The sequence below is a fragment of the Eschrichtius robustus genome, chromosome 19, assembly GCF_028021215.1.
Source record: "Eschrichtius robustus isolate mEscRob2 chromosome 19, mEscRob2.pri, whole genome shotgun sequence".
NCBI lineage: Eukaryota > Metazoa > Chordata > Mammalia > Artiodactyla > Eschrichtiidae > Eschrichtius > Eschrichtius robustus.
In genome coordinates, this window is record NC_090842.1 from 12,757,232 (window position 1) to 12,782,969 (window position 25,738).

The following is a 25,738-nucleotide window of genomic DNA, read 5'->3' on the forward strand; positions in this document are numbered from 1 at the left end:
CAGAGGACTCCATCACAGGCTTGGAAAGCCAGATCATTACCCAGAGACGTGGGTCTCTGGGTGAGGGAGTGGTCCTGGCATTTTGTGTGTTTGTTTCCAGTTTTATTGAGAAAGAACTAACATACATTACTGTATAAGTTTAACATGTACAACATGATGGTTTGATTTATATGTATTGTGAAATGATTACCACACTAGGTTTAGTTAACATCAATCATCTCATTTAGATACAATAAAAAGAAAAGAAAAGCACAATTAAAAAAATTTTAAATTTATAACTGTTATAAGAGATGAAGATTTAATACCTCCACCTCTCCTCATCTTCTCTCCAAAGTTTTATCATACTTTTAATTATATAATTGACCTACAGTACTGGCATTAGTTCCAGGTGCACAACATAGTTATTTGATGTTTCTATATGTTACAAAATGATCACCACCATCCTGGCATTTGTCTGCAGACATCTCAAGGACCAGAATGATGAATGGTGGGCAGTTGGCTGGGACATTGGGGCCACTGGGGATAAAAGCAGCCTGCTGGCCCTGCCTGGAAGGAGCGCATTGTTAAGTGGAGGAGTCGGCTAGGAAAGTCTCCAGCAATGTGGTATGTTCAGGCAAAGAAGGTTGAGCAAGAGGTTCATGGAGCCAGAGGCTAAGAACAGGGAGACACTGATCCCTAGTGGGGTTCAGGAAGGCATTTGGGGTGGGGCTTGGAGCCCAGCCTGATAGTAGCATCCCACAAGTTTCATTTGCCTCTGCTTGGGTCACCGATGACACAATTAACGGCCTTTGCTATGTGACTCATCCATTCTCACCTGTCTCCCAAGGTTCCATGATAGCGATGACTGGCTCTTGGATGTTGCTCCCTGCATATGGGGCCCTCTGGGCAAGCCTCTGCATGAGCTACAGGGTGCAGCAGCTTCTGAGCAAGCCTCTAGGTGAACCCACATCAGGTTTGAGGACAAAGATAGGCAGCGCCAGTCCAGTGTTTCAATGAGTCAGCCCAGGGCTAGGCCCTGGGGACACAGTCACAGCCCTTGCTCTTGTGGGGAGCGAAGATGCTGAATAAATAGTCCTACAGATAAATATGCAACCGTAAGTGTCGCTTGTGCTCTAAGAATAAATAAGAATGGGTAGAGGGTGACGTACTTTAGTATGGAGAGTCAGGAAAACATTTTCGAAGAGGAAACATTTGGTTTGAATAGATAGGGACTTCCCTGGTGGTCCAGTGGGTAAGAGTCCGCGCTCCCAATGCAGGGGGTCTGGGTTCGATCCCTGGTCGGGGGAACTAGATCCCACATGCATGCCACAACTAAGAAGTCCGCATGCCGCAATTAAAGATCCTGTGTGCCACAACTAAGACCTGGCACAGCCTAAATAAATAAATAAATATTTTAAAAAATAGGTAGGAGTTAATTGAGCATAGGATGAAGAGGCAGAGAGAGACTGAGGGATTGGTCTCTTTGGAATCAAGGTTCCTTGGCAAAATAAAAGACTCTAAAAGACTCAGTCCTGGGAATCCAAGCTCATGGGATGGGAGAGGCCCCAGGACATGACTGAGTTTGTGTGTCTATGGTAAAGGGTACTAGAAGTAGAACTGCTGGATCAAAGAGCATCCATGTTTTAAATGTGAAATTGCCAAATTACTCTAAAAATGGAGTACTGACTTATGTTCTCTGGAATGGTGTCAGGAAGGCCCTTGTCACCCTTTTCTATTGACCCCCTCCCCATCATCTGTACAGGGTAAATCATTTTCATTTTTACCTACCTGATGGAATATTATGTAGCAGTAAAATGAAATGAACTATCAAACCATGAAAAGACATTCAGGAGGGAACCTGAGTGAAAGAAGCCAATCTGAAGAAGCTACATTTAGTATGATTCCAACTATATGACATTCTGGAAAAGGCAAAACTATTCAGACAGTAAAAAGATTAGTGGTTGTGAGAAATGGAATATTTCCTGCCATATCAGTAAACAAAGGATGTCACAGCCACCAGCGATTGCAGCAGAGCTGGTGAGCCCTGAGGGAACTCAGGAAGGAAAGAATACCTGCCATCTAGCAGCCATCAGACTGCAGCCACTCCCCATGGTGCACCCTGAGGAAACCCAGGATGTGAAAATACAGGATGCTGGCCCCAGATAGCTGAGGTGCACATCAAAGGAATGATTTCAGTGAGCCCAGGCTCTTTCATCTTCCCATACATAGAAAAGCTCTAAATTCCTTAACTTGACATATCTGGTTTCCCTAATCAACAGTAATCTTTTGATGTTCCCGACTACCTGCCCCTTGTTGCAAAACTCCTATGTATTCTAGCTCCCCACTCGCCTCATCGGAGCAGTTTCTCAGAGCTATCTGAAATGCTGTCTCCTGGGTTGCAGTCCTCATTTTGCCCCAAATAAAACTTAACTCGCAGCTCTCACGTTGTGCATTTTTTTTTAAGTCAACAGTTGCCAGGGGTTGTGGGTGGGAAGGGAGGGATAAATAGATGGAGGATAGAGGATTTTTAGGGCAGTGAAAATACGCTGTATGGTGCTCTAATGATGGATCTATGCCATGGGTGACATGTACATATAATGATGGATATACATTTGTCCAAACCCATGGAATGTGCAACACCAAAACTGAACTCTAAGGTAAACTATGGACTTTGGCCGATTATGATGTGTCATTGTAGGTTCATCCTTGGTAACAAATGTACCATTCTGGTGGGAGATGTTCTATGAACTGTGTGAGCGCAGAAGGTATATGAGAAATCTCTGTAGTTCCCTTTCAATTTTGTTGTAAACCCGAAGCTGTTCTAAAACATAAAGTCTTTAAAAAACAAAACAAAACTAGAGCAAAAGCCTTAGTAGCCTCAGGAGGGTACAGGAATGCTGCTGAAATGGGAGGAGTTGCCCAAGAACACAGAGCCCGCCGCAGCCCGGACTTTGAATTTTCCCAGGGTGGCAAGCCCTTAGAGCCAGCTGAGTATTTTCTCCCTTGGGGTTAAATCTGAAGAACCTGGATGGCCATGCAATTCTGGTGCTGTCCTGATCCCCGTCTTCAAATCCTCCACATCTCCATTCATTCATTCAACACACATTATGGATTGAGCACCAACCAGTTCTAAAGGGAAGGATCATGGGAATTAGGAATGTCTGTGTGCAGGGGTGTGAGTTGCAATTTTTAATGGCGTGATCAGTGTAGGTCTCATTGTGAAAGTGACATTTGAGCAAAGTCTTGAAGGAGGTAAAGCAGTTAATTTAGGGATAACTATGGGTAAATTGTCCTGCAGAAAGAAATAGGTAATACAAAAATCCTAAGGAGGGAACATATCTGGAATATTGGAAGAACAGCAAGGGGCTAGTGAGTTTGGTATGGTAGGCCAAAGGAAGAATTCTAGGAGACGGGGAGAGAGGGTGTCAGATTATGTACGACCTTGCAGGCCTTGTGAGGACTTTGGCCTTTATTTGGAGTGAGATGAAGGGTGTCCAAAGCCACTTTTGTTCTATGGCCCTCCTTAGTTGAATAAATAAATATAAATATAATGTCATATATATGTGACATAATATATATTTATAATGTCATAGATATTAAAAAAAATAGAACAAGTACCCAAAATATTTCATTATCATTTTACTGCCTATGTTAATATCCTGAATTAGTATATTGTTAGTTTTGCAAGTTTTTGAACTGGATTTAAATTGAATCACACTGTGGCCTTCTTTTTTCTGCAACTTAGATTTTCCCCTCAAGTTTACATTCCTGGGATTCATCATGTTGTTGTTTGCAGCTTTAGGTCATTTCTTTCCACTACTGAATAGTATTTTATTGAAAATACAATTTTATTTATCCATCTCAGTGAATACTTGGCTTGTTTTTAGTTATGTACTGTTACAGTGCTACTAGGAACAATCTTGTCTGTATCTCCTGGTATGAATGCTATAGGATATTTACCTGGGAGTGAAATTGCTAGATCATGAACATCTTCATTCAACATTATTCCAGATGGTTATATCTGTTTACACCTCCAGAGTTCCAGCTGCCCTGCAACCTCAGTAACAATCAGATTCTCAGACTTTTAAATTTTTGGGTGTTGGGTGGTTGACAAATGATACCTCATTGTGATTCATTCTGTGTTTCACTGATTAATGAGGTTAAGCATGTTTTCCTGGTTTTTTTGGCCATTTGTATTTCTCTTTGATGAAGTACCTTTTCAGGTCTTTTGTCTCTTCATCATTTTCTTATTGATTCTTAGGAGTGCTAAATGCTATTCCTATGTCAGTTATACGTATTGCAAATATCTTCTTCCAGTTTGTGGCTTGTCTTTATACTTTCTTTGTGGTAACTCTTGAATAACACAAGGTCTTAATTTGAAGTAATTAAATTTATCCATCCTTTCCTTCATGGTCTTCGCTTTTTGTATCTAGTTTAAGAACTCTTTCACCATCATGACACATAAGGATATTCAACATTGCCTTCTAAAAGTTTTATAGTTCTGCATCTCACTATAAGTGAAACAAGGAGGGTGTGGATGTCTAAAAAACAAACAAAAACACCTAGTTTTTGTTTGCTTTATATTTGCTTCATAATTTTCTTGCAGGTTTGTGTGTTTCCTGGAGTTTGTATTGTTTTTCAGTGTTTTCCCATTGAGAGAAGAAACAGGTACCTTCTTCACCCTGTCCTTAAAATTTTGAGATTAATGATTTTGTCTATAGCTGAAATCAATTCCATTATTTTTCCTGAGGATACTCTTTCTTCTGTTTTAATCTGGTTAGGTGGCTGCTAAGACTTGCACAGAAGTCAATCTAACACTCCTGGTTAAATCCACCATTCCTTGTATTGCCTATCTTTCTCTTTCTTAGTCATCACTCTTTTACGTCACTGGAGTACATACTCAGCTTCCTTAGAAAGAGCACATGTGGGACTTCCCTGGTGGCGCAGTGGATAAGACTCCGCGCTCCCAATGCAGGAGGCCCGCGTTTGATCCCTGGTCAGGGAACTAGATCCCACATGCACACCGCAACTAAGAGTTCACATGCCGCAACTAAGGAGCCAGCAAGCTGCAACTAAGGAGCCCACCTGCTGCAACTAAGACTCAGCACAACCAAATAAATAAATAAATATATATATTTTAAAAAGGACACATGAAACATACATTCTCTGAGTCCTGCAAGTCTAAATGGCTTTTCAGAAATTTCTCAATTCACAATCGGACTGAGGATAGAATTCTAAATTCAAAATAATGTTTCCTAATGTGATACATTATTGATTGTTATATAAGCTTAAAATAATTGGTTTTTCCACTTCTTATACACTCTGCTAGTCTGGGAAATGTACCAAAAGACAGCATTGTTAAATATTTCATGACTTTTGGAAATACTTACTATTTTTGTTTTAGAAAAGTTTCTTGGTTGATGCAAAATCCCAGTTGTAGGGTTAGAGAACTGGCATTAGAAAGCTTCCAAAACAAAGGCTTTCAAAAGGGAACTCTAATAAACAATGTTGCTAATGTTCTTGAATTAAAAGGAAATATTACAGGGCTTCTCTGGTGGCGCAGTGGCTGAGAATCTGCCTGCCAACGCTAGGGGACACGGGTTCGAGCCCTGGTCTGGGAGGATCCCACATGCCGCGGAGCAACTAGGCCCGTGAGCCACAGCTACTGAGCCTGCGCATCTGGAGCTTGTGCTCCGCAACAAGAGAGGCCGCGATAGTGAGAGGCCCGCGCACCGCGATGAAGAGTGGCCCCCGCTTGCCGCAACTAGGGAAAGCCCTCGCACAGAAACGAAGACCCAACACAGCCAAAAATAAATAAATAAATAATAAAAATAAAGGAATTCCTTTAAAAAAAAAAAAAAAAGGAAATATTACATATTTTGTGCAGGATGCTTTTTTTAAAAAATAAATAAATTTATTTATTTATTTTTGGCTGTATTGGGTCTTCGTTGCTGCGTGGGGGGCTTTCTCTACTTGCGGCGAGCGGGGGCTACTCCTCCTTGCGGTGCATGGATTTCTCATTGCGGTGGCTTCTCTTGTTGCAGAGCACGGGCTATAGGTGTGCGGGCTTCAGTAGTTGCGACACGCAGGCTCAGTAGTTGTGGCTCGTAGGCTCTATAGCGCAGGCTCAGTAGTTGTGGCGCATCGGGCTTAGTTGCTCCGTGGCATGTGGGATCTTCCCAGACCAGGGCACGAACCTGTGTCCCCTGCACTGGCAGGCAGATTCTTAACCACTGCACCACCAGGGAAGTCCCACGATGCTTTTTACTTAATTATTTTTTAATTGAAATATAGTTGACCTACAATATTACATCAGTTTCAGGTGTACTACATAGTTATTTGACATTTGCATATGTTACAAAATGATCACCACTGTAAGTGTAGTAACCATCTGTCCCCAGTTATTACAATATTATTGACCATATTCCTTATGTCATAGACAATGTTTTTTGTTTAAAGTGAAGTTTTCCCCCAAAATCATTTCCGTCCAAATATTGAAGGTATTGCTGCATTGTCTCCCAGCTTCTTTCACCTGACTGCTGCACCATCTGATTCTCATTACCAGATGCATATGTATGTACGTATTTATTTATCTTCCTACCTACTACCTACCTACCTGTCTACTTGCATACCTACCGCTGTCTGTCTACCTATCTACCCACCCACCCACTCACCCACCCGTCTATCTCTCCCTCCCTCCCTATCTGTACCTAAATTCCTTTACTTTCCTATAGGTGGCGCTGCAGAGGAGGGCAGAGCAGAGCACGCCCTACTGTAGCAGGAGAGACTTCCCCAGTAGGGGGCGTAGCCCATAGGTGCTGGGTCTCGGAGAGCCGTACGCAACGTCAGGGGCGGGAACAACTCTCGCCCCGCCCCTGCCATCTGAGGCGCCCTATGATTGGAGGGAGGAGCCATCACTTGGCAGTGCCGTTGGGGTGGGAGGAAGAGGGTTTCGGCCGAAGGTGACGCTGAGGCGACGGAGGTGCGGAGAGCAGAGTGGGCCGTGAGTGAGAGCGAGCCACGGCAGCACCTTAGGCGCTCTCCCCCACCTCTCTGCGGTGAATGGCGGCGGGATGGAGCACGAGGGGAGCGGCGACAGCGGGGGGTCGGCCGGGCTCCTGCAGCAGATCCTCAGCCTGAAGCTCGTGCCGCGCGTGGGCAACGGGACCTTGTGCCCTAACTCCACTTCTCTCTGCTCCTTCCCAGGTACCGGCCCCACCCCGCGCCTGCGCACTGCGTGCCACGCCGCGGCCGCCCGGCTGCGCGGCGGCGCCCCTTCGCCGGCGAGCAGACTGGCACCCCGCCGTCCCGCCCGCTGGGGGCTGTTTTCCTCTTGGAAGAAGGTTCCCTCTCCCTCGGCCGAGAGCTGGGGGCCTTAACCCCTCCCCCCGTCGCTTCCTTGCCGGCCCCTCGGGCCAGGCCACCCCGAGCCCGCGCTGGGGACCCGTCAGTGAAGGGAGCTCAGTCACCGCCCGAACTGATCTTGCTCTTAGGAGTTTCCAGACGCCCCAGGTTCAGACATGAACTCGGCAGAGCCCTGTAGGCGGCCGTCCCTCCTTGTATGGGGCACTGGAGGCGGTCATCCCCGCCCAGCCCCTTTCGTCCGCGCCGGCCTCTCGGCTTTCCCAGCTCGGACAGCGCATGGTCCCGGCCGGGCTGAGGGCCGTCAGTCAGAACTCACACACCCTTTGTTTCTAGTGTAGCCCAACCCCTTTACGAGGGGAGGAGGTCTGCCGATCGCTACCACCCAAGTTCAAATCCACCCCCTCCACCAGCTTCTCTTTCTAGGAATCACTTTCTGAGACCTGTTGCCGAGCCTCCCACTCATGCGTTCGAGGTCTTTGATGCAGCTTCTTTTTGATTCTTACACCCACTGGAGATTCTGCTGGGCCTGGGAGCAGGGTTTTTAAAAATTAGAAATCGAGATAGAAAGCTATCGTGTTCAGAAAACTGAGAGGAGGAGAAATTACTTGGGAAGGCCGAAAATAAAGCCTTTGACGGGAGAGCACGGTTGTGTGTTGGCCCTTTAAAGGCAAGAAGGCTGAGATAGGGGTGATTGAAGGGTGAGGTTGGGCTCTCCCGCAAAGCTGGCAAATACCTTGACTCAGTAAACAATGCGAGAACCGGCCTGAGACCTGCAAAGGAAGGAGGGTTGGATTACTGACTGCAGTTGTAAACAAGGCACCTGTGATTTCTCTTTCGCTGGGCAGCGACTGCCAGGCGCCATTCAGCGGACACCAGGGACTTGATGTGTATTACCTTCCTAGTATTTTCCCGGATAGGTTTGTGAAATAGTTAATAAGATAACCGTGTTGGGGCAGATGCAGATGTTAGCTTGAAATCATGCCTAAAACGATAATCTGGCAAAAGGTATCAAAAGGTACTAAGATCACATTTGACAGTGACAACAGAAATATATGGCATTCTGGAGACACTGTCCAAAAAATGAAATGTTCATGCAGTCTGGAGGCAGTACTGAACTGGATCGGTCTGTTTTCATTGTTTCCTTACTTTTCCCACAACTCTTTATTTGGAAAATTTTCAAACCTACTGAAAAATTGAAATGATAGTATAACCAATATCTATATGCCCTTTACTTAGATTCATTATTAACATTTTGATTCTTTCACTTCCTCTCTAAATATATATATGCATACACATAACATTTTTACTTTCTGCGAGCCTTTTGAAAGGAAGTTACAGAAGTGACAACGCTTGACGCCTAATATTTCAGCACGTATCATTTAAAATGAAGACATTTTCTGCCACAACAAAAAAAACACATCACACCCAAGAAATTTAACATTGATAGAATATTATCTAATATATTGGCCTTATTTAGATTTTCCCAATTTTCCCAGTTGTTCAAATAATGCCATTTTTAGCTTTTTTCCTTTTTTTTTTTTAAATTTATTTTTTAATTTTGGTTGCGCCGGATCTTCATTGCAGTATGTGGGACTTCTTAGTTGCGGCATACGAATTCTTAGTTGCGGCATGCATGTGGGATCTAGTTCCCTGACCAGGGATCAAACCTGGGCCCTCTGCATTAGGAGCATGGAGTCTTACCCACTGGACCACCAGAGAAGTCCCTCCTTTGTTTTTTTTTTAAATTCCAGGATCTAATCAAGGGTCCCACATTGCATTTAGTCGTCATGTCTCTTTAGTCTTGTTGAATCTAGAACAGTTCCTCCATCCTTGTTTCAGTTTCTTGAGACAGACATTTTTGAAGTCCAGGCTAATTGTTTGATAGAATATTCCGTAATCTAAATTATCTCATTTTTTTCTTCATGATTAGATTCAGATTAAATATTTTTGTTCAGAATGCTGCCTACACAGGTGATGTTGTCCACTTCCCAGGGCACCTCATCAGGAGACATTTAGTGTCAGTTTGTACCTTTATTGATAACACTAGGTTTAATCATTTGGTGAAGATGGTGTTTATCAGATGATCTGTCCACTGTAAGGGTACCTTAATCCTTTTGTAATAAATCATGTGAGGTGATACTTTGAAACTGAATATTCTGTTCAATCTGTCTCGCTTTTAGTTGCCTTTTCTTTCTCTAAGAAAGGATTGAGATAAGTGGATTTGGAACAATAGTTTTAACATGTCATAGTAGAGAATCTGTAGCTAAGTGAATTGTTTTGCTTTCAGCAATTGTTCTGAAATATTAAACTGCAGTATGTATTTGAGTTTATGGGAACTTCTTTGAATATATAACTTGGGGGTGGTGATCACCAGGGATCATTCATTTAGCAGGTATACGTTGGTCAAGTGCAGGCTCTGGGCTGGGGGTATAAACATGCATGAGATAAAGCCCTTGACCGCAAGCTGATCAGAATGTGATGGGTAAACACATTGGGTAAACACACAGCCTCCCTGCTATATCTCTTCTTTAGCTGGAATGGACAGTAAGTGCATGAACTGTAATCCCTTTGGAGGCACCAAAGCCTGCTGACAGTGAATGTCGTTCACTGCCCTGATTCTGGAATTGTTTCTATTTTGGCCCCACAGAAAAGGTTCCTTGCATTTTATGCCAACTCGATATGGCAAAATCATTGCTCTGAAATAGTCTGCGGTTTATCACTGTTAGGAAGCTTTGAATTGATTTTTTTAAACCTGCATTTGCAATTTAGCTATTTAGGTTCCTGCCTAACCCTCCTTATTGCAAGTTGTTCAGATTTCTTTTGTTGTTGGTGGTGTCATTTTTAACAAATCTGAGTGCTATGAAAGGCAGATTTTTTTTTTTCCTGTATCAGGAATAACATTCACTTTCTGAAGGTGTGAATTTCATTATACCTTCAGTGTCGAAGTGTATCTTCTGATAAACTAAAACTCACTAATGTTTTGGTTGTGCTGTTGTTGGAATCAAGAATAGGTCACACTTGGATCAGTCATTTACTCATTAAGTCAACAAATATTTACTCAGTGTCTATTGTGTGTCTGTTGTTTTCTAGGCACCAAGTAAAGGTGTGTTAGTAAACAAAACAAAAGAACTTTCATTCTAAAGGGGAGAGAGAAAACAAAATTTAAAAGTATGGAAAAGACCAACATAACATTGTGAAGCAACTATACTCCAATAAAAAATTTTTTTTTAAAGTATGGAAAGGAACAGATGGTGGTGAGTGTAAGACAGGGTAGGGGGATAGTAAGTGGCAGGTGTTGTGTGTCAAGTGGAATGCTGTTTTACTTAAGGTCACAAGGAGGCCCTCTATGATGGTGCCATTGGAGAAGAAATCTGAAGGGAATGAGGAACAAGCCACGCAGCCGTTGGGAGAAGAGCCTTGTGGGCGAGGGGCAGCAGGTTCAGAGGCCCTGGGACCGGAGCTTGTTAAGCAACATGAAGGAGGCCAGTGCAGTGGGTGGAACAGGGTGGGCAAGGCAGGGAGAGGAAGTGAGGTCAGATCCCAGAAAGCCATATTAGAGGGTTTTGAGCAGAGGAAGGATGATCTGACTTACTTTTTGTTTTTTTAAAGTATACACTTTAATGATTTTTTTGCAGAGTTTGCAACCATCACAAAAAGCAACTTTAGAATATTTTCATCACCCCAACAAGAAACCTTGTTCCCATTAGCACTGACTTTCTGGCTTTGTGTGGAGAATAGATGGAAGGCCAGATCAGGACAGATAAGATCTAGCCAGGCTAGGCCCAAGAGACCACTGGGATTGAGGCAGGCCAGAGGGGCACACAGAAACAAGGGATGGGTGGGCAGTTAGGCAATGGCCTCAGGAGAGAGGTGGCAGCCCACTGCTGGTAGTCCTGGGGGGCAAGTCGCCATTGTTAGGAGAGGAAGAGTGTCTAGGAAAAACTCGCTGTTTTCCTTTACTCTCACACCGCTGCTACACTCAAACACTTCTGGCGCCAGATGTGTGGTTTTTCCATGCATCAAGCAATTCTGGGACACCAGTTGGGTGTCCTACAATTCAATTCAGTTCTGACACTGGCTACCTGGAGTCAGCATCCAATCCCACAGGTTAAAGGCTCAGTTCCACAAGACTGCCCCAACCCCCAACTTCAGATGCCAGTCAAAAGTCCAGGTTGTCCCATGTGCTTCTGACCAGCTGAGGTTCCCATGTCCTCCTTCTCGTTCAATTATTTTGCTAGAGCAGCTCATAGAATTCAGGAAAACAGTTTACTTATTAGGTTACTGGTATATTACCAAGGATATTAAAGGTTGGAAATGAACACCAGATAGAGAGGTACATAGGGTGAAGTCTGGAAGGGTCCCCAAGCACAGGCGCTTCTGTCCCTTTGGAGCTGGGGTGGGCCACCCTCCCAGCACATAGATGTTTTCACCAACCCAGAAGTTCTCTGAACTCTGTACCTTTGGAATTTTTATGGAGGCTTCATCACCTAGGTATGACCGATTATTAACTCCCTTCTAGCCTCTGTCCCCTCTCCAGAGCTTGGAGGGTGGTGCTGAAAGTTGCAAGCTTATGATCATGGCTTGGTCTTTCTGTTGACCATCCAGGAGCCCACCAAGAGTTGCCTCATGAGAACAAAAGACACTCCTGGAAATTCCAAGGAATTTAGGAGCTCTGCATCAGGAACCAGGGTCAAAGACTAAGTATTAGAACAAAAGATTTTCCTAGCACCATTATCTACAAGGGTTTTAGGAGCTCTGTGTCAGGAATCAGGAGTAGAGACCAGTATATATATGTTAGTATTTCACAGGGGAACAGATGGATCCCCTGGCAGGTAGGTGGGGTTGGGTAAGAGAGGGGTCTCACAGTGGGCAGTGTGGACAGATGCAGGCTGATGGGCAGTTAGCATCTAGGCAGTCCGGCATCGAGTTGCAGGACTGAGTAGGACTGCAGTTCCCAGGACCGAGGCAGTTTACTTAGAACCCTGGCATCAGAGGCACTGGCTGTGCTCATACAGTTGTTCGACCTGGAACATAAGGCAGAGTGGGGCCAGCTGAAAGGATGGCTGGGTGCCAAGCCTCACAATTCCCATTTCCATTTCTGCTGATTGGGGCCAGGTTGGTCTTGAGGCCTTGCTTGGAAATGAGGTGACTCAGCTGTGGAGGCTAGAGGGCTGGGGAGCCAGCCGTTACAAACCCATTTTGTTAACACAGGACTCACCTAGAGGATTCTGAAATCTGTGTGGCTTTTCTCTTTAACTCAAATATCTGTCTGAAAAATATTCTTAAAGATACAAACACCCTGTGGGCAGGGATCTGTGTCTTTTTAAAATTTTTGTTTTTGTTGTTCACTGACGTGCCCGGCATATGTAATGGGCTCAGTAAGTATTATATTTGCTGAATGAATGAACTCCCAGTGCTTGTGTTAGTTTGCTATTGCTACTGAAACAACTTAGGACAAATTTAGTGGCTTGTCATCCTACGGTCCTGGAGGTCAGAAGTCCAAAATGGGTCAGCAGAGCTGCCTTCCTTCTGAAGGCTCTAGGGAGAATTTGTTTTCTTGTCTTTTCCAGCTTCTAGAGGTCACCTGCATCCTTTGGCCTATGGCTCCTTCCTCTATCTTTAAAGCCAGCAGCATAGCATCTTCAAATCTCTCTGACTCTGACGCTCTTACAAGAACCCTTGATTACATTAGGCCCACCTATAAAATCCAGGCTAACCCCCACCATCCCAAGATGCTTAATCTAATCACACCCGCACACTCCCTTTTGTTATGTAAGGTCGCATTTTCATAGGCTCTGGGGTTGAGGATGTGGGCATCTTTGGGGCCTCTTCTGTCACCAGTGCTTAGTCTGATTTCCCCTTATAATCTTTTTTTTTTTTATGAAACCACTTCGATGGCAGTTTCTCTTTTTTTAAATTTATTTATTTATTTACTTTTGGCTGTGTTGGGTCTTCGTTGCTACGTGCGGGCTTCCTCTAGTTGTGGCGAGGGGGGGCTGCTTTTTTTTTTTTTCATTGCGGTGCATGGGCTTCTCATCGCGGTGGCTTCTCTTGTGTGCTCTAGGTGCGTGGGCTCAGTAGTTGTGGCATGTGGGCTCAGTAGTTGTGGCACACGGGCTTTGTTGCTCCGTGGCATGTGTGATCTTCCCAGACCAGGGCTCGAACCCGTGTCCCCTGCATTGGCGGGCAGATTCTTAACCACTGCTCCACCAGGGAAGTCCCTCTCCTTATAATCTTTTATTTCAGATTAATAACCTGATTTATTCTTCAACATGGGGAAATGATGTGACTTTAGCTGCCAGAGTAAACAAAGCTGAAGATAATGCACTTTATTTGAAACAGTGAACAAGGAAATACTGTAAGATATGTAGACAAAGATTTTTGACCGTGTGTTGACCCAGGGGAATGAAAAGTACTATATGATAATCAATAAATAGCTATTAAATAGATGGCAAATTAAGGCACAGTAGATTAAAGGGAAATCACTTAGTTTTTAAAAAATGTTTTATTGATTGAGGTTTGCCTTAGCTGTTATAGTCCTGTAATAATCCCATCCATCTGAAAAGTGTTTTATAAATTGTACTACTCATCTAATGTAATACAGCCTTTTTTTCCCACTTAGAGTGACTTAAGTGATGCGATATAAAATATGTAGGCACTGAGCTAGCTGATGGATGTAGCTCAGGGTTATAGGAAGGTGCATGGTGCTTCTCCTTCTCAGAGACTCAGGGAGGAGCGGACCTGCTGTGCCAGATCTTGTTTGCAAACAGATTCCTTTCAGCTTTCAGGAAAATCGAGATATGAGTTGATAGCCCAGCAGGCCTCCTTGGGCAGGTGCTGTGCTCCAGAGAAGTGGGAACAGGTGAGTGATGTCTGCTAGGGCTGCTAGAACAAAATACCACAGACTGAGTGGCTTAAACAACAGAAGTATATTTTCTCACAGTTCTGGAGACTGGAAGTCCAAGATGAGGGTGCCGGCATGGTCAGGTTGTGGTGAGGGCCCTCTTGGGCCACCTTCTTGATATGTCCTCACATGATGGGGAGAGAAAGAGAAAAAGAGACAGAGAGAGAGATCTCTCTTCCTCTTATAAGGCCACAGTCCTGTCGGATTAGGGCTGCCGCACATGAATTCAGTCCATAGCAGTTGAGTAGAACACCCGAGTGTCCAGACCCACTTTTATTGAAGTTACCAACTTAGTGTGTCTCTGGCAGATCAAGGCCTCACCTGCCAGTTCACTGCCCCGATGGTTCTGTGGCAGCCAGTAAGAAGCCAAGCTCCAGCAGTGCCTTGAGTTGCTGCGGAAAGCAGTGCTTGTCTCTCAAATTTGGGGCGCTCCAGCAGAAGCCCCGTGACAGCTAGGCCCGGGAGTGGTCTCATGTCATTGGTGGCAGACAGCAGCCAAGACGGCAGCTGCTCTGGGGTCTTGGAGGCAGGTTTGAATCCCGTTTGTCCACCCCTGGGTAGTGGCATTCCTGGTGTCCTTATAGAGTTCTGTGCACACTGGGTGGTGTAATGGAGTTCAGAGTCTCTTAAGTGATTTGGGGAGGAGCTGGGAAGGACTGTGGGATTGAAGACGGGGTTACTGCTTTAGCAGGGAACTGCATGACGCTGTCCTGTGGCTTGGGGATGAGCTGGCAGTGGGTGGTACACAAGGGGGCCTTGGGCGGGGGAGGCCAGGGTGCAACAGCAGCGGCCCAGGCAGGAGGGATTTATCAGGGAGGGGCAGTACCTGAACACCAGACTCTGCAGCCTCTGGAGCTGCTGCCAAGAAGAGGGCAAGTCTCCTGGGCTGTGGAAGCAAGAAGGGCTGGTGCCCGAGGCTGGAAAGTAGGCTGCAGTGGTATCTGGTAGAGTAAGTCCCCTACGTATGAGTTCCGTTCCGAGAGCACGTTCGTAAGTCTAATTTGTTCGTAAGTCCAACAAAGTTAGCCTAGGTACCCAACTAACACAATCGGCTATGTAGTACTGTACTGTAATAGGTTTCATACAAATAATACATAAACACAAAAAATAGAGACAACATTTTTAATCTTACAGTACAGTACCTTGAAAAGTACAGTAGTACAGTACAACAGCTGGCATACAGGGGCTGGCATCGAGGGAACAGGCAAGAAGAGTTACTGACTGGAGGAGGGAGAGGAGGTGGGAGATGGTAGAGCTGAAGGATCGCCAGCAACAGGAGATGGAGGGCAAGCTGCAGTTTCACTCACGCCTGATGTTGATGGAACGCATGTTCGCATCTTTGAAAGTTCTCAACTTCAAGGTTCGTGTGTACGGGACTAACCGTATAGGTTTGTTCCTGAAGACGATGGGGACCCAAACCCTGAGGATTGAGAATCCTGCCCGCAATTTCTGATAGACACTATTGACTGGAAAGGGTTTTTTTGTTTATGTGTGTGTATGTGTGTGTGATTCTTTTGGTGGAGGAAGAGCAGTAGTTAGTATACATATATTATTTTACATATTATACATATATTCGTTTTTTTATTTTATATATATTTAAGTTTTAAGCTTGGGACATTACTGTTTAATCACTTTATACTCCATATTACATGATTTAGACTTGGTTTAACAATTTGCTAAACACCATCAAACAGAATAGACAAGTTTCGACAGTATTATAAAATTATTCTGAAGATGTATCTTGTTCAGCAGAAAGAAAAAGAAAACTCATACCAGTGGTTTGAAACCTTTTGTAGCTATCTGATAATTTGTCACCAGAACAGAAGTACCAAAACACCCTCAGTCGTTTGTTATTTTTAATAAGCATTGAGCCCTAGATGAGGTGTCCCTGATGCTTTTATTGAGAGCCTTCCATCCAAAACAAGAGCGAGGGACTTCCCTGGTGGTCTAGCAGTTAAGACTCTGCACTCCCAATGCAGGGGACCTGGGTTCGATCCCTGGTCAGGGAACTAGATCCCACATACTGCAACTAAGAGTTTGCATGCCACAACTAAAGATCCCGCACGCCGCAACGAAGATCCCACATGCTGCAACTAAGACCTGGAGCAGCCAAATAAATAAATATTAAAAAAAAAAAAAAAAAAAAAAAGGACTTCCCTGGTGGCGCAGTGGTTGAGAATCCGCCTGCCAATGCAGGGGACACGGGTTCGAGCCCTGGTCCGGGAAGATCCCACATGCCGCGGAGCAGCTAAGCCCATGCGCCACAACTACTGAGCCTGCTCTCTAGAGCCCACAAGCCACAACTACTGAAGCCCACATGCCTAGAGCCCGTGCTCCGCAACAAGAGAAGCCACCGCAATGAGAAGGCCGCGCACCGCAACAAAGAGTAGCCCCTGCTCGCCACAACTAGAGAAAGCTCGTGCGCAGCAACGAAGACCCAGTGCAGTCAAAAAAAAAAAAAAAATTAATTAAAAACAACAACAGCAACCAAGAGCGAGACATCCTAATCTAGGTGTATGTAGAATATGGTATTAATTGAAACTTTGACTTAATATGTGCAGAGAATTAGTGCAGCCATCAGTGAGAGTGTGGAGGGTGCCTGGTGGGGATTTGGCCCCACCTCTAATCACCCCTGGCTCCCTAACCCCTCCTCCCCTCCTCCCAACAAGAGTAAAAATAAATTGATTTGGGAAAAACCACACACAACAGTGTGCTTACAACTCAGACGCAGCTTCAAGAAAAGCCCCTGGCCCTCCCCTTTGCCACTCTCCCCTCTCCCCTCTCCCCCAGCCCACTGATGCTCCTCACTGGTCGCTCTTTTTTTTCTTTCCCCGTTTTTTGGCTGCGCCCCACGGCATGTGGGATCTTAGTTCCCTGACCAGGGATTGAACGTGCGCCCCCTGCATTGGGAACGTGGAGTCTTATTCACTGCACCACCAGAGAATTCCCAAGCCTTTTTTTTTTTAAATTTATTTTATTTTATTTTATTATTTATTTTTGGCCGCATTGGGTCTTTGTTGCTGTGCGCAGGCTTTTTCTAGTTGCAGCGAGCAGGGGCTACTCTTCATTGCGGTGCGCAGGCTTCTCTCTCATTGCGTTGGCTTCTCTTGTTGAGGAGCACGGGCTCTAGGCATGTGGGCTTCAGTAGTTGTGGCACACAGGCTCAGTAGTTGTGGCGCACGGGCTTAGTTGCTCCGCAGGATGTGGGATCTTCCCGGACCAGGGCTCGAACCCGTGTCCCCTGCATTGGCAGGCGGATTCTTAACCACTGCGCCACCAGGGAAGCCCCCGCTTTGTTTGTTTTATCAAAGTAAAACGTGAATGGTCATAAACCCTCCCCCAGCCCATCCTATTCTCCAGAAATAACAATTTTCTATATCTTAATATACAGTAAGAGGTGGCACAGAGGGTGAGGGTGTCGCTTCCAGCATGGGTCAACCTGGGCTCTGCCTCATGCTGCAGTGTGGACTCCAGCAAGTTTCCTCACCTCCCTCTGCTTCTGTTTCCTCATCCAAGAGTCAGAGATATTAATATGTGCTTCATAGAGCTACTTTGAGAATTACACGAGTTAATATCTGTCAAACACTTAAAACAGTGCCTGTGCATGTTGTAAATATTTATTAAATAAACGTATGTCCAGACTTTTCTGAGTAGACAGAAGCATTTACACACATTTGTTTCTTTTGTTTTTTGTTTTCACAAAAACAGGATCTTATTCTACATACTATTCTGAAACTTATGTTTTTTTACTTCCCAATGTGGCTTGGGCATCTTACCCCATCAGTATTTAAAGAGCTGCTCCTGTTTTTATTGATTGTGTAACGTTTCATTATGCGTATGCACCATAACATGTTTCACAAGTCCTCCATCGACAGACATGCAGTTGGTGTCTAGTTTTTGCCAGTACAGACGGTGCTGTCAGGAACCTCGTGACCTTGTCCTTGCCCTTGTGTATTCCTGGAAGTAAAATCACTGTGGCAAAGGGTATGCACAGTTGACTATTTTGGATACACACTTCCAATTTACCCTCCAGAGATGGCTTTCTAGTTTGTGTTCCTACTGGGAGCGTAAGGTGCCACCTGTGAAATACTGTGCTGACAACCCTTTACTGCTCAAAAAACCTTTGATGGTACCTTCTAGGGCTTACATGTTGAAGTCCTTAGTTTGGCCTTCAAAGCCCACCGTAATGTGACCCCATCTATCTTTGCGTCCTTAACTACTGTTACTCTTACAAACTCTGCTTCAGTCAGGTCAGCAGTTTTTAACCAGGGTAATTATGCCCACCGGGGTCGTGTGACAATGTCAGGATATTGTGGTTGTCACAACGGGAGAGCGTGCTACCAGCATCCAGAGGGTAGAGGCCAGGGGTGTTGCTCCACGTCCTGCAGTCGACAGCCTCCCACAACAAAGAGTTAAATGGTTCAGACGTCAGTAGTGCTGTGGTGCAGAAACCCCAGTTGAGCTGTTGACTGATCTTTACAATTGCCTGTTACTTACCTGCCTCAAGTGCAGGGATGGACAACAGATTTCATCTAGTGTGACACCTTCATTATATCCATATATGGGTAAAGAGCTCTCTTGAGAATTCTGAAGCCATGCCTGGGCCCACTGGGGGAAAATGTTATGTCTGCCATTTGCTAAATCGTGAAGTCATAAGGGCAGGATGGTATCTCCTCCTTTTTTTGTATTTTCCAAGATATCTCATGCGTAGGTTTGTATACATAGTTGTTGGACAAATATTTTAATGTTTCCTGAGTTACTGTCATCCTGAGAGGGACAGAACCAGCTCCTCTTCTAACCTGCCCTCTCACTTGCCATTTGGCCTTAAGCGAAACATTTACATCTTCTGGTATTTATTTCATGTCTTAAAGAGCTTTGATACCCTAATAGGAGATGATGGGTTGATATTTACTGCATTGTCTTGAAAATGATTGTTGAATGAATGTAATTGTATATAGAGCTTTTCCTTTTGAGATGACTGAATAATCAAGAAGGCAGGGATGGTCATCAGGCATTGACTGCATAGCACCCTATCAGTGGTACTTACATTTGTCCTTATGGGAGGGAAATCATTTAAGTGAATTTTCAAATCTGAGTGAACCTTTTCTTCAGTGTTTGGGAGTACAGGTAGCTTGTCAGGGGTTGGCCAACCTTTTCTGTAAAGGGCCAGATTGTAAATATTTTAGGCTTTGCAGGTCATATGGTCTCTGTCACTGTTTTAGCCCTGCTCTTGTAGCTTGAAAACAGCCATAGACAAGACTTAAATGAATGGGCGTGGCTGTGTTCCAGTAAGAGTTTATGTATACAAACAGGTGGTGGCCATAGTTTACTTATCCCTCCAAAACCATCAATGTTTGGATATTTGACTGATGAACCTTCATTGCAACTGAATGGTTTTAAAAATGAAATAACTGGGCATAGTGGCTACCCCTTTGTAATGACTGCACTGGGAAAGGCGGTGATGTACGACCTTTCTTTGCTTTCCCTTGTAGAGATGTGGTATGGTGTGTTCCTGTGGGCACTGGTGTCCTCTCTCTTCTTTCATGTCCCTGCTGGATTACTGGCCCTCTTCACCCTCAGACATCACAAATATGGTAGGTTCATGTCTGTAAGCATCCTGTTGATGGGCATCGTGGGACCAATTACTGCTGGAATCTTGACAAGTATGTTAGACATTAAAATACAGTCAAAATGTTTCATTTGACTAGTTAGTTAATTTTAGGAACCGCTTTAGAAACATGTCTCAGTGAGATGAAGAAGAAAGAGTGATCTTTAACCACAGATCCTGTTTTTTTTATGTATTGTTTTTTTTCTCACCCCAGTCCCCCCCTTATTTGGCTAACATCTTTGACTTACTGAGTCAGATTTTGTCTCGCTGGCTTCAGGGAAGCCATGTTAAGCTTTGTGAGACAGATCTTGTGAAATAGGTCACTAGCAAAAGAAGATATTTGTCTTTTTGGAAGCTACTCCTCCTTTCTCTTCAGCTGTCACTTCACTGATTTGTGACCTTGCAAGCTGGTTGACAAATTACTTCCACTCATCCAGGTGTAGTTATTTTAAGGATGGAAGAATTCTTGTCTAATGACAAGAATTATTATTTAGAAAAGTACCTGGTTGTTTTTTCCTCTCAGGACTTTCTGAATAAGAATTGGAGTAACATTCATAATTATAAATTATTTTTACCTGTCTGGTGTTTTTTTGGGGGGAGGTGTGGCTTTTGCTCATGTCAAAGGGATGAGAATAAGTTTAAATCCTTTTTAAGCTCATAATGAAATATAAATAACATGTATATTCTATATAAATTAAAAATTATAAGAAAGCAAAACTAAAAATCCTCCATTACTGCATTCCTAAGTGGTATCCACAGTTTGCATTTTGGTGTATGCTTTCAGACTTTTTTCTAGGTATACATGTAAACATAAATTTTTTTCACTGTGAATTTAAAGCTTGAGCTTCAAGCAGAAATCTCCCTCTCTGACTTGAGGGATTTTTTGGGGGGGGACAAGGTGGCCTAGTTTCTCTGTGTTCCATAGATGATGAAACCTTTGTGATAACACGGGGGAGGAGGCCAGTTTTCTCCTGTTTGCATTAAGGAGTTTCCATAACTGGCCTTAAAAAATATTTTTAACTATATCACCTACTGCTATCTTTAGAGACCCTCTGCTCCAGTTTCCTTGCTGGATTACTGTTCCCCAGGACCTGTTTCAGATTTCTCATCAGTAAAATAGGGATGCTGTGTGATGACTAATTGAAAAAATGTGAATATAAAATACTTAACCAGAATATCTACCACATAGTAATTGTGCAGTAAATGTCGTGTTCATGTCCTTCTTCGACTCTAGTGCATACAATCTATTCCCTTCCCATTTGCTGCTCCTTCTGGTTTGCTTTTTCCTGTCTTCCCTTAATCATCCAAATCCCACTCTGGGACCCAGTTCAACTTCTTTAAGCTTCTTCCGACTCAACCCACTTTTTTTGGAGACAAATTACAAAGGGGCCCAATGGAACATGTGCCTTTCAGATGTTAGTAGCCCAGTGTTTGTGCATTGCCTCTGGCGGTGGGCATTTCAGAGTCACAAATGTTCCTGGCAACCAACACAGGTATTGATTAGTATTGTTCTTTCTTCTCCTTAAAATATGTCAATATACCATCACATCACATTTGTAAAAGATGTAGACACTTGATTGAAACACTATATTTCATCTTGCATTACTCAGAATCTACTTCATGTTTGTGTTTCTGTCTTGTGTCTCCAGCTAGCTTCTGTGATCAAGGAGAATTCCGTTTGGAGCATTTTGAGGTGGGGTGGGGGGTGGTTGGTCGGTCATCTGAGATGTTTGGATCTGTTATTTTCAAACTATTGAAATCTTGACTTTCTTTGTACAACGCTGAGTCCCTGTGAGCAATTCAGGGTACCTGGGTAGAGAGAGATGTTTGTTTTGTTTTGTTTACTCAATTTCTAGGAAGTTACAGTGACTAACATAATAAAAACGATTAATGATGTGGGTAACAGAAAGGACTCCCCAAGTATCCCTCACCTCTCGCCCTCTGAATGAATAGCAACTTGATAGGCTTAGGGTCCCCCTCTTTTCCTTTTCCCACCCCTTTCTCCATCCACTTCTTGAGGGGAACTCTGAGTATAGTACAAAGTAGAGTGGGGTTTCCCTGTGGCTGCTCCTGAAATATTTCTTGCTCAGTCCCACAGGGAAGATTCTTTGTCATTTATTGCCAAGAATTTGTTAGGTACCTGTTAAATGCATGCGGAATAAGAGATGTTTTTGAGTTTGTAATCAGGTTACGTGGAAATCGCCGTCTTTGTGATTTCGGCTATGACTTCCAGGTGATTTTATTCAATAAATCTAGGAGACTCAGTTTAAAGGATTCACTTTTCAACACCTAAAATCACTTGTCAGTGATTTGCAAACCTTATAAGGAATACTTAAAACCTAGAGTAGTCAGCAAAAAGAATAGACAAAACAAAACATTTCTGTAATGTCTAAATTTTAATGTAAAAAATTTAGAACATTCTACTGGTAGAATTTTAAGTGCTATATTTTCCTGATTATATTAACCTTTTTTTTTTAAACATTCTTGAATTTTTGAACAGGTGCAGCAATTGCTGGAGTGTACCGAGCAGCAGGAAAGGAAATGATTCCATTTGAAGCCCTCACCTTGGGCACTGGACAGACGTTTTGTGTAGTGGTGGTCTCCTTTTTACGGATTTTAGCTACTCTATAGCACATACCCTTGTGCTATGATGGCGAACCTAAGTTTCATAGAATCCTCAAAAAGAATACAGTATGGAATGTGTTTTCTTAGTTCTTCAAACGGGAAGCAACTTGGATGAAAAGGTATATGAAGAACATTTCAGTCCTTTCTTCAATTTGAAGCTCCAGGAATTAAAGATCTCTTTGGACTCATTGTTCTCAACGAAAACAAATCAAGTTTCTTTTCTTTCTTTCTTTCTTTTTTACGTATTTAATGCAGGCAGTTTTACGGGTGCACCTTTACGCAAGCCAGGTCAGCAGTGCTTCTGGGTTGGCTCCTTCACACTGAAATTTATAATGTTCTGTGAGAAAATGCAACGTTGCATATTTCAGAGAAACTATGGATCATATTAGTTTATTTCTGAGCCGAGTATACTGTACTAAAATCTAACTTGATCTAATCTTGATTAAAATTTGGCAGACTCATCTCTTGCTACATCTTCATGACAGTAAGTGCCAAGTAGGTTTTGGTTGAATATAGTGTTGTGGACAAATTTGGTGAAATTTGTTGCACACAAAAAAAATCTATAACTCAAGTAGTGGCTTCGATTCCACTGTTTAAAGAAAAAGGAGCTAACTACTGAATGATGTGACATTTTTATGGATAACTATCTTGACCTCTGATTATTTAATATATTTTAAGAGATGTGAATTTGTTTTTTTCTACATTTTATCAAAATAAGCTAGATAATTGAGACTTTTTCCCCCAAAGCTCCTGTACTACCTCTTCCTATAACTTTTATTCTATTGCTTTTATTTAGTTTAATTGGAAACATACCCTATTAAATAGTTGGGAGTTGAAAATTTTCACCCAGATTGTTTAGGACACTCTTTGAACATTGAGGCACACGCACAAAAAGATACTTTAAACGTTCTGTTACTGTTTTTCTTAGTGACTTTGGTTTACTCATGGCTCTTGAAAAATTGTGTAAGTGCAGCTTAAACTAGAGTTAGTGGTTATGGATTTCCTAGTCTTAATGTGGTTACCTAGTGGTGGGTCTTCAGCTCACTTTTACAGTATTGGGTATCACTCCCAGAAAGTGCCTAAAGTTTAATTTTCAGATATGCCTTCCACTGTGCCCTTTACATTTTCCTTCAAGAGAATGTATATCCTTAAAGAGAATTAAATATCAGAGTTTTTTAAAACCCAATTTTAGCTATTTTAATTTTTCTTCTAATGCCTAACTTACTTTTTCATTTAAAGGCCTGAAAACTGTAACCTTCAAAAGAAAAAGGATTGCAAAAATTATCTAACTTTATCCTTACCACCTAAACTGTTCTGTATGAAATACAATCGATGTTATCTGTTTTCAGAATAGTTTCTGGTAATTAAATCTGACATTTTTAAAGGAAGGTTTTCGTTGTGAGTGTAAGGCTAACTGCCCATGAGGTCGTGTGCAGTTCTATTTGATTTAAAGCAATATGCACTCTGGCTTCTGATTAAAAACAGCCAGGAGTACCAATTTACCAGGGATAGTCAAAGAGAAAAGTTACAAAGGATCACAAAAAGTAACTGGACATTTTCTTTTAACTAATCGTCCATTAGACCACTTATCAAAATTATAGTGTTATATACACATAGACTAGGTGGAAAATTACAGGAGTTGGAATGTAGGCAAATGTCTTTACAAATTCCCCAACAAGATTACTCTCCAATGCTCAAATCTTTCTTTCAAGCAAATTTTTAAGTCTTTAGTTGAAGACTCCATTTTTCAGTTCAGTGAGCTGGATTTGGAAAAGTAGCCCTTCAGTTTCAGAAATTTGTTGTAGGAAATTATTTTAATTATCTCTATTGAAGGATGCCTCTTAGCATTCTCACCTAAAACATTCCTTTGGATAGAATTTCACAAATTGAACATGGGCCAGTGGTCAGTGGGCTCCTCCCCCTAAATACTAATTTTTGAACATACTGATCCATGATTTATTTGGCTTATTTTTCTTTTAGAGCCAAGACACAAAAATTAATGCATTTTGAAAGTTGTCTTTGTTTTCATCTGTTTCTTGTTTGATTTTCCACTCTTTTTAAAAACTTCAAATATAAAGTGTATCTTCAAATTATTGAATGTTTCATCCATCCCAGTCTGTGAACATTCTCCTGTGAATAAATGTATATAGACTTTATATAGCTTGAGATTTGTGGCTTGAAATATTTTCAGGGAGAAACTATTTGAATGATAAGGAATGTCTATTCCCCCTTCGAGTTTATTTTTCTTTTTAATTTCTCATCTCAAATACACAATTAGTTGGGGGTGGTTGCCCAGATGAAAAAATATTGGCATTTGTGTTGAACATTTTATCTTATCACATATAGCTTCTGAGAAGTTTTGCCAACTACTGACTTTCCTAGAGACACGTGCAACCACCCCTCCCTTAGCTGTGCATCACTTTTCCTTTTTTCTATGAGTGGGAAGGAGGCAGCCCCAACCATAAAAAGCTGATTTCTGGATTCTTTAATATTGAGGCTTTAGGGTAAAGGCGTTTCACGTAAACTTAAATCCGTATACAAATGAGTAATGAATATTCCAAGATAAAGATGTCTCTTTGTGCTGTTAACTCATTTTTTTTTTTTCAGCAAAACATTACCTAGGATATGTCTAAACTAGGTGAGAAAAAGTTCATGGCAAATAATTATCTTTAAGCCCTTATGTTTTCTAAGTCTTTAAATTGTATGTTAGCTTTTGATTCCAAAAGCTGCTCTGGTTTGAATTAAGTTCTTATTACAACTGCAGTGCATACCAACCTTCCCTAGGAGACCATTTCCTGGAATGTGAAGTCCTGGTGCCATTAGCTGTCCACATGCAGAAGGTTCTGTGTACGTGCATTTCTTTTTTGTGCACTCTGTCAGGCTGGTTGTGGCTAAAATCAGCTCAGCTTTTTGTATTAGATTATTTCACCAAATGCTACAGTCAAAATGATCTAATCTTTGTACCATAGAAAATTATTTAAATTTTATTTTTCTACTGACATTTCTAATTCTGGTATATATGTTTATCAATAAAGAGTTACTTTTAATTCTGTGAACTAGAACTGTTATTTCTTTTTCAGTGGCCAATGAGTTTAATCTTTCGTTATAAGGTTTTCCAACTTAAGTTTTTTTTTAGTACTTAACATATATGCTTAACTGTATTTCTTTTATGTTCAACTCACTAGTTTATGGTAAAATTTTTGTCCAAAGATCTGATTAAACTGTACTTACATGTGAACTTGAGTCTCATTAACTCC

General features: G+C 42.6%; 1 protein-coding gene across 2 annotated transcripts; it reads left to right on the forward strand.

Moving 5' to 3' along the window:
* Positions 1-6,922: 6,922 nt before the first annotated feature.
* Positions 6,923-25,530, forward strand: TMEM170A (transmembrane protein 170A). Of its 2 annotated transcripts, none has more exons than XM_068528843.1 (3): positions 6,923-7,185; positions 19,741-19,911; positions 22,357-25,530. In XM_068528843.1, the coding sequence occupies exons 1-3, from the start codon at positions 7,053-7,055 to the stop codon at positions 22,485-22,487; spliced, it is 435 nt and encodes a 144-aa protein (XP_068384944.1). In that variant the 5' UTR covers positions 6,923-7,052; the 3' UTR covers positions 22,488-25,530. The 2 variants fall into 2 exon arrangements, with proteins under 2 accessions (XP_068384944.1, XP_068384945.1); XM_068528844.1 differs by having other exon boundaries at positions 19,741-19,842.
* Positions 25,531-25,738: the final 208 nt, after the last annotated feature.

What these genes read in the sequence shown, in the direction of transcription:
- TMEM170A (XM_068528843.1), top strand. Translation starts at nt 7,053, where the DNA reads ATGGAGCACGAGGGGAGCGGCGACAGCGGGGGGTCGGCCGGGCTCCTG. An exon ending in TTCTCTCTGCTCCTTCCCAG is followed by an intron (nt 7,186 to 19,740) that starts GTACCGGCCCCA and finishes TTTCCCTTGTAG; the next exon opens with AGATGTGGTATGGTGTGTTC. An exon ending in TACTGCTGGAATCTTGACAA is followed by an intron (nt 19,912 to 22,356) that starts GTATGTTAGACA and finishes ATTTTTGAACAG; the next exon opens with GTGCAGCAATTGCTGGAGTG.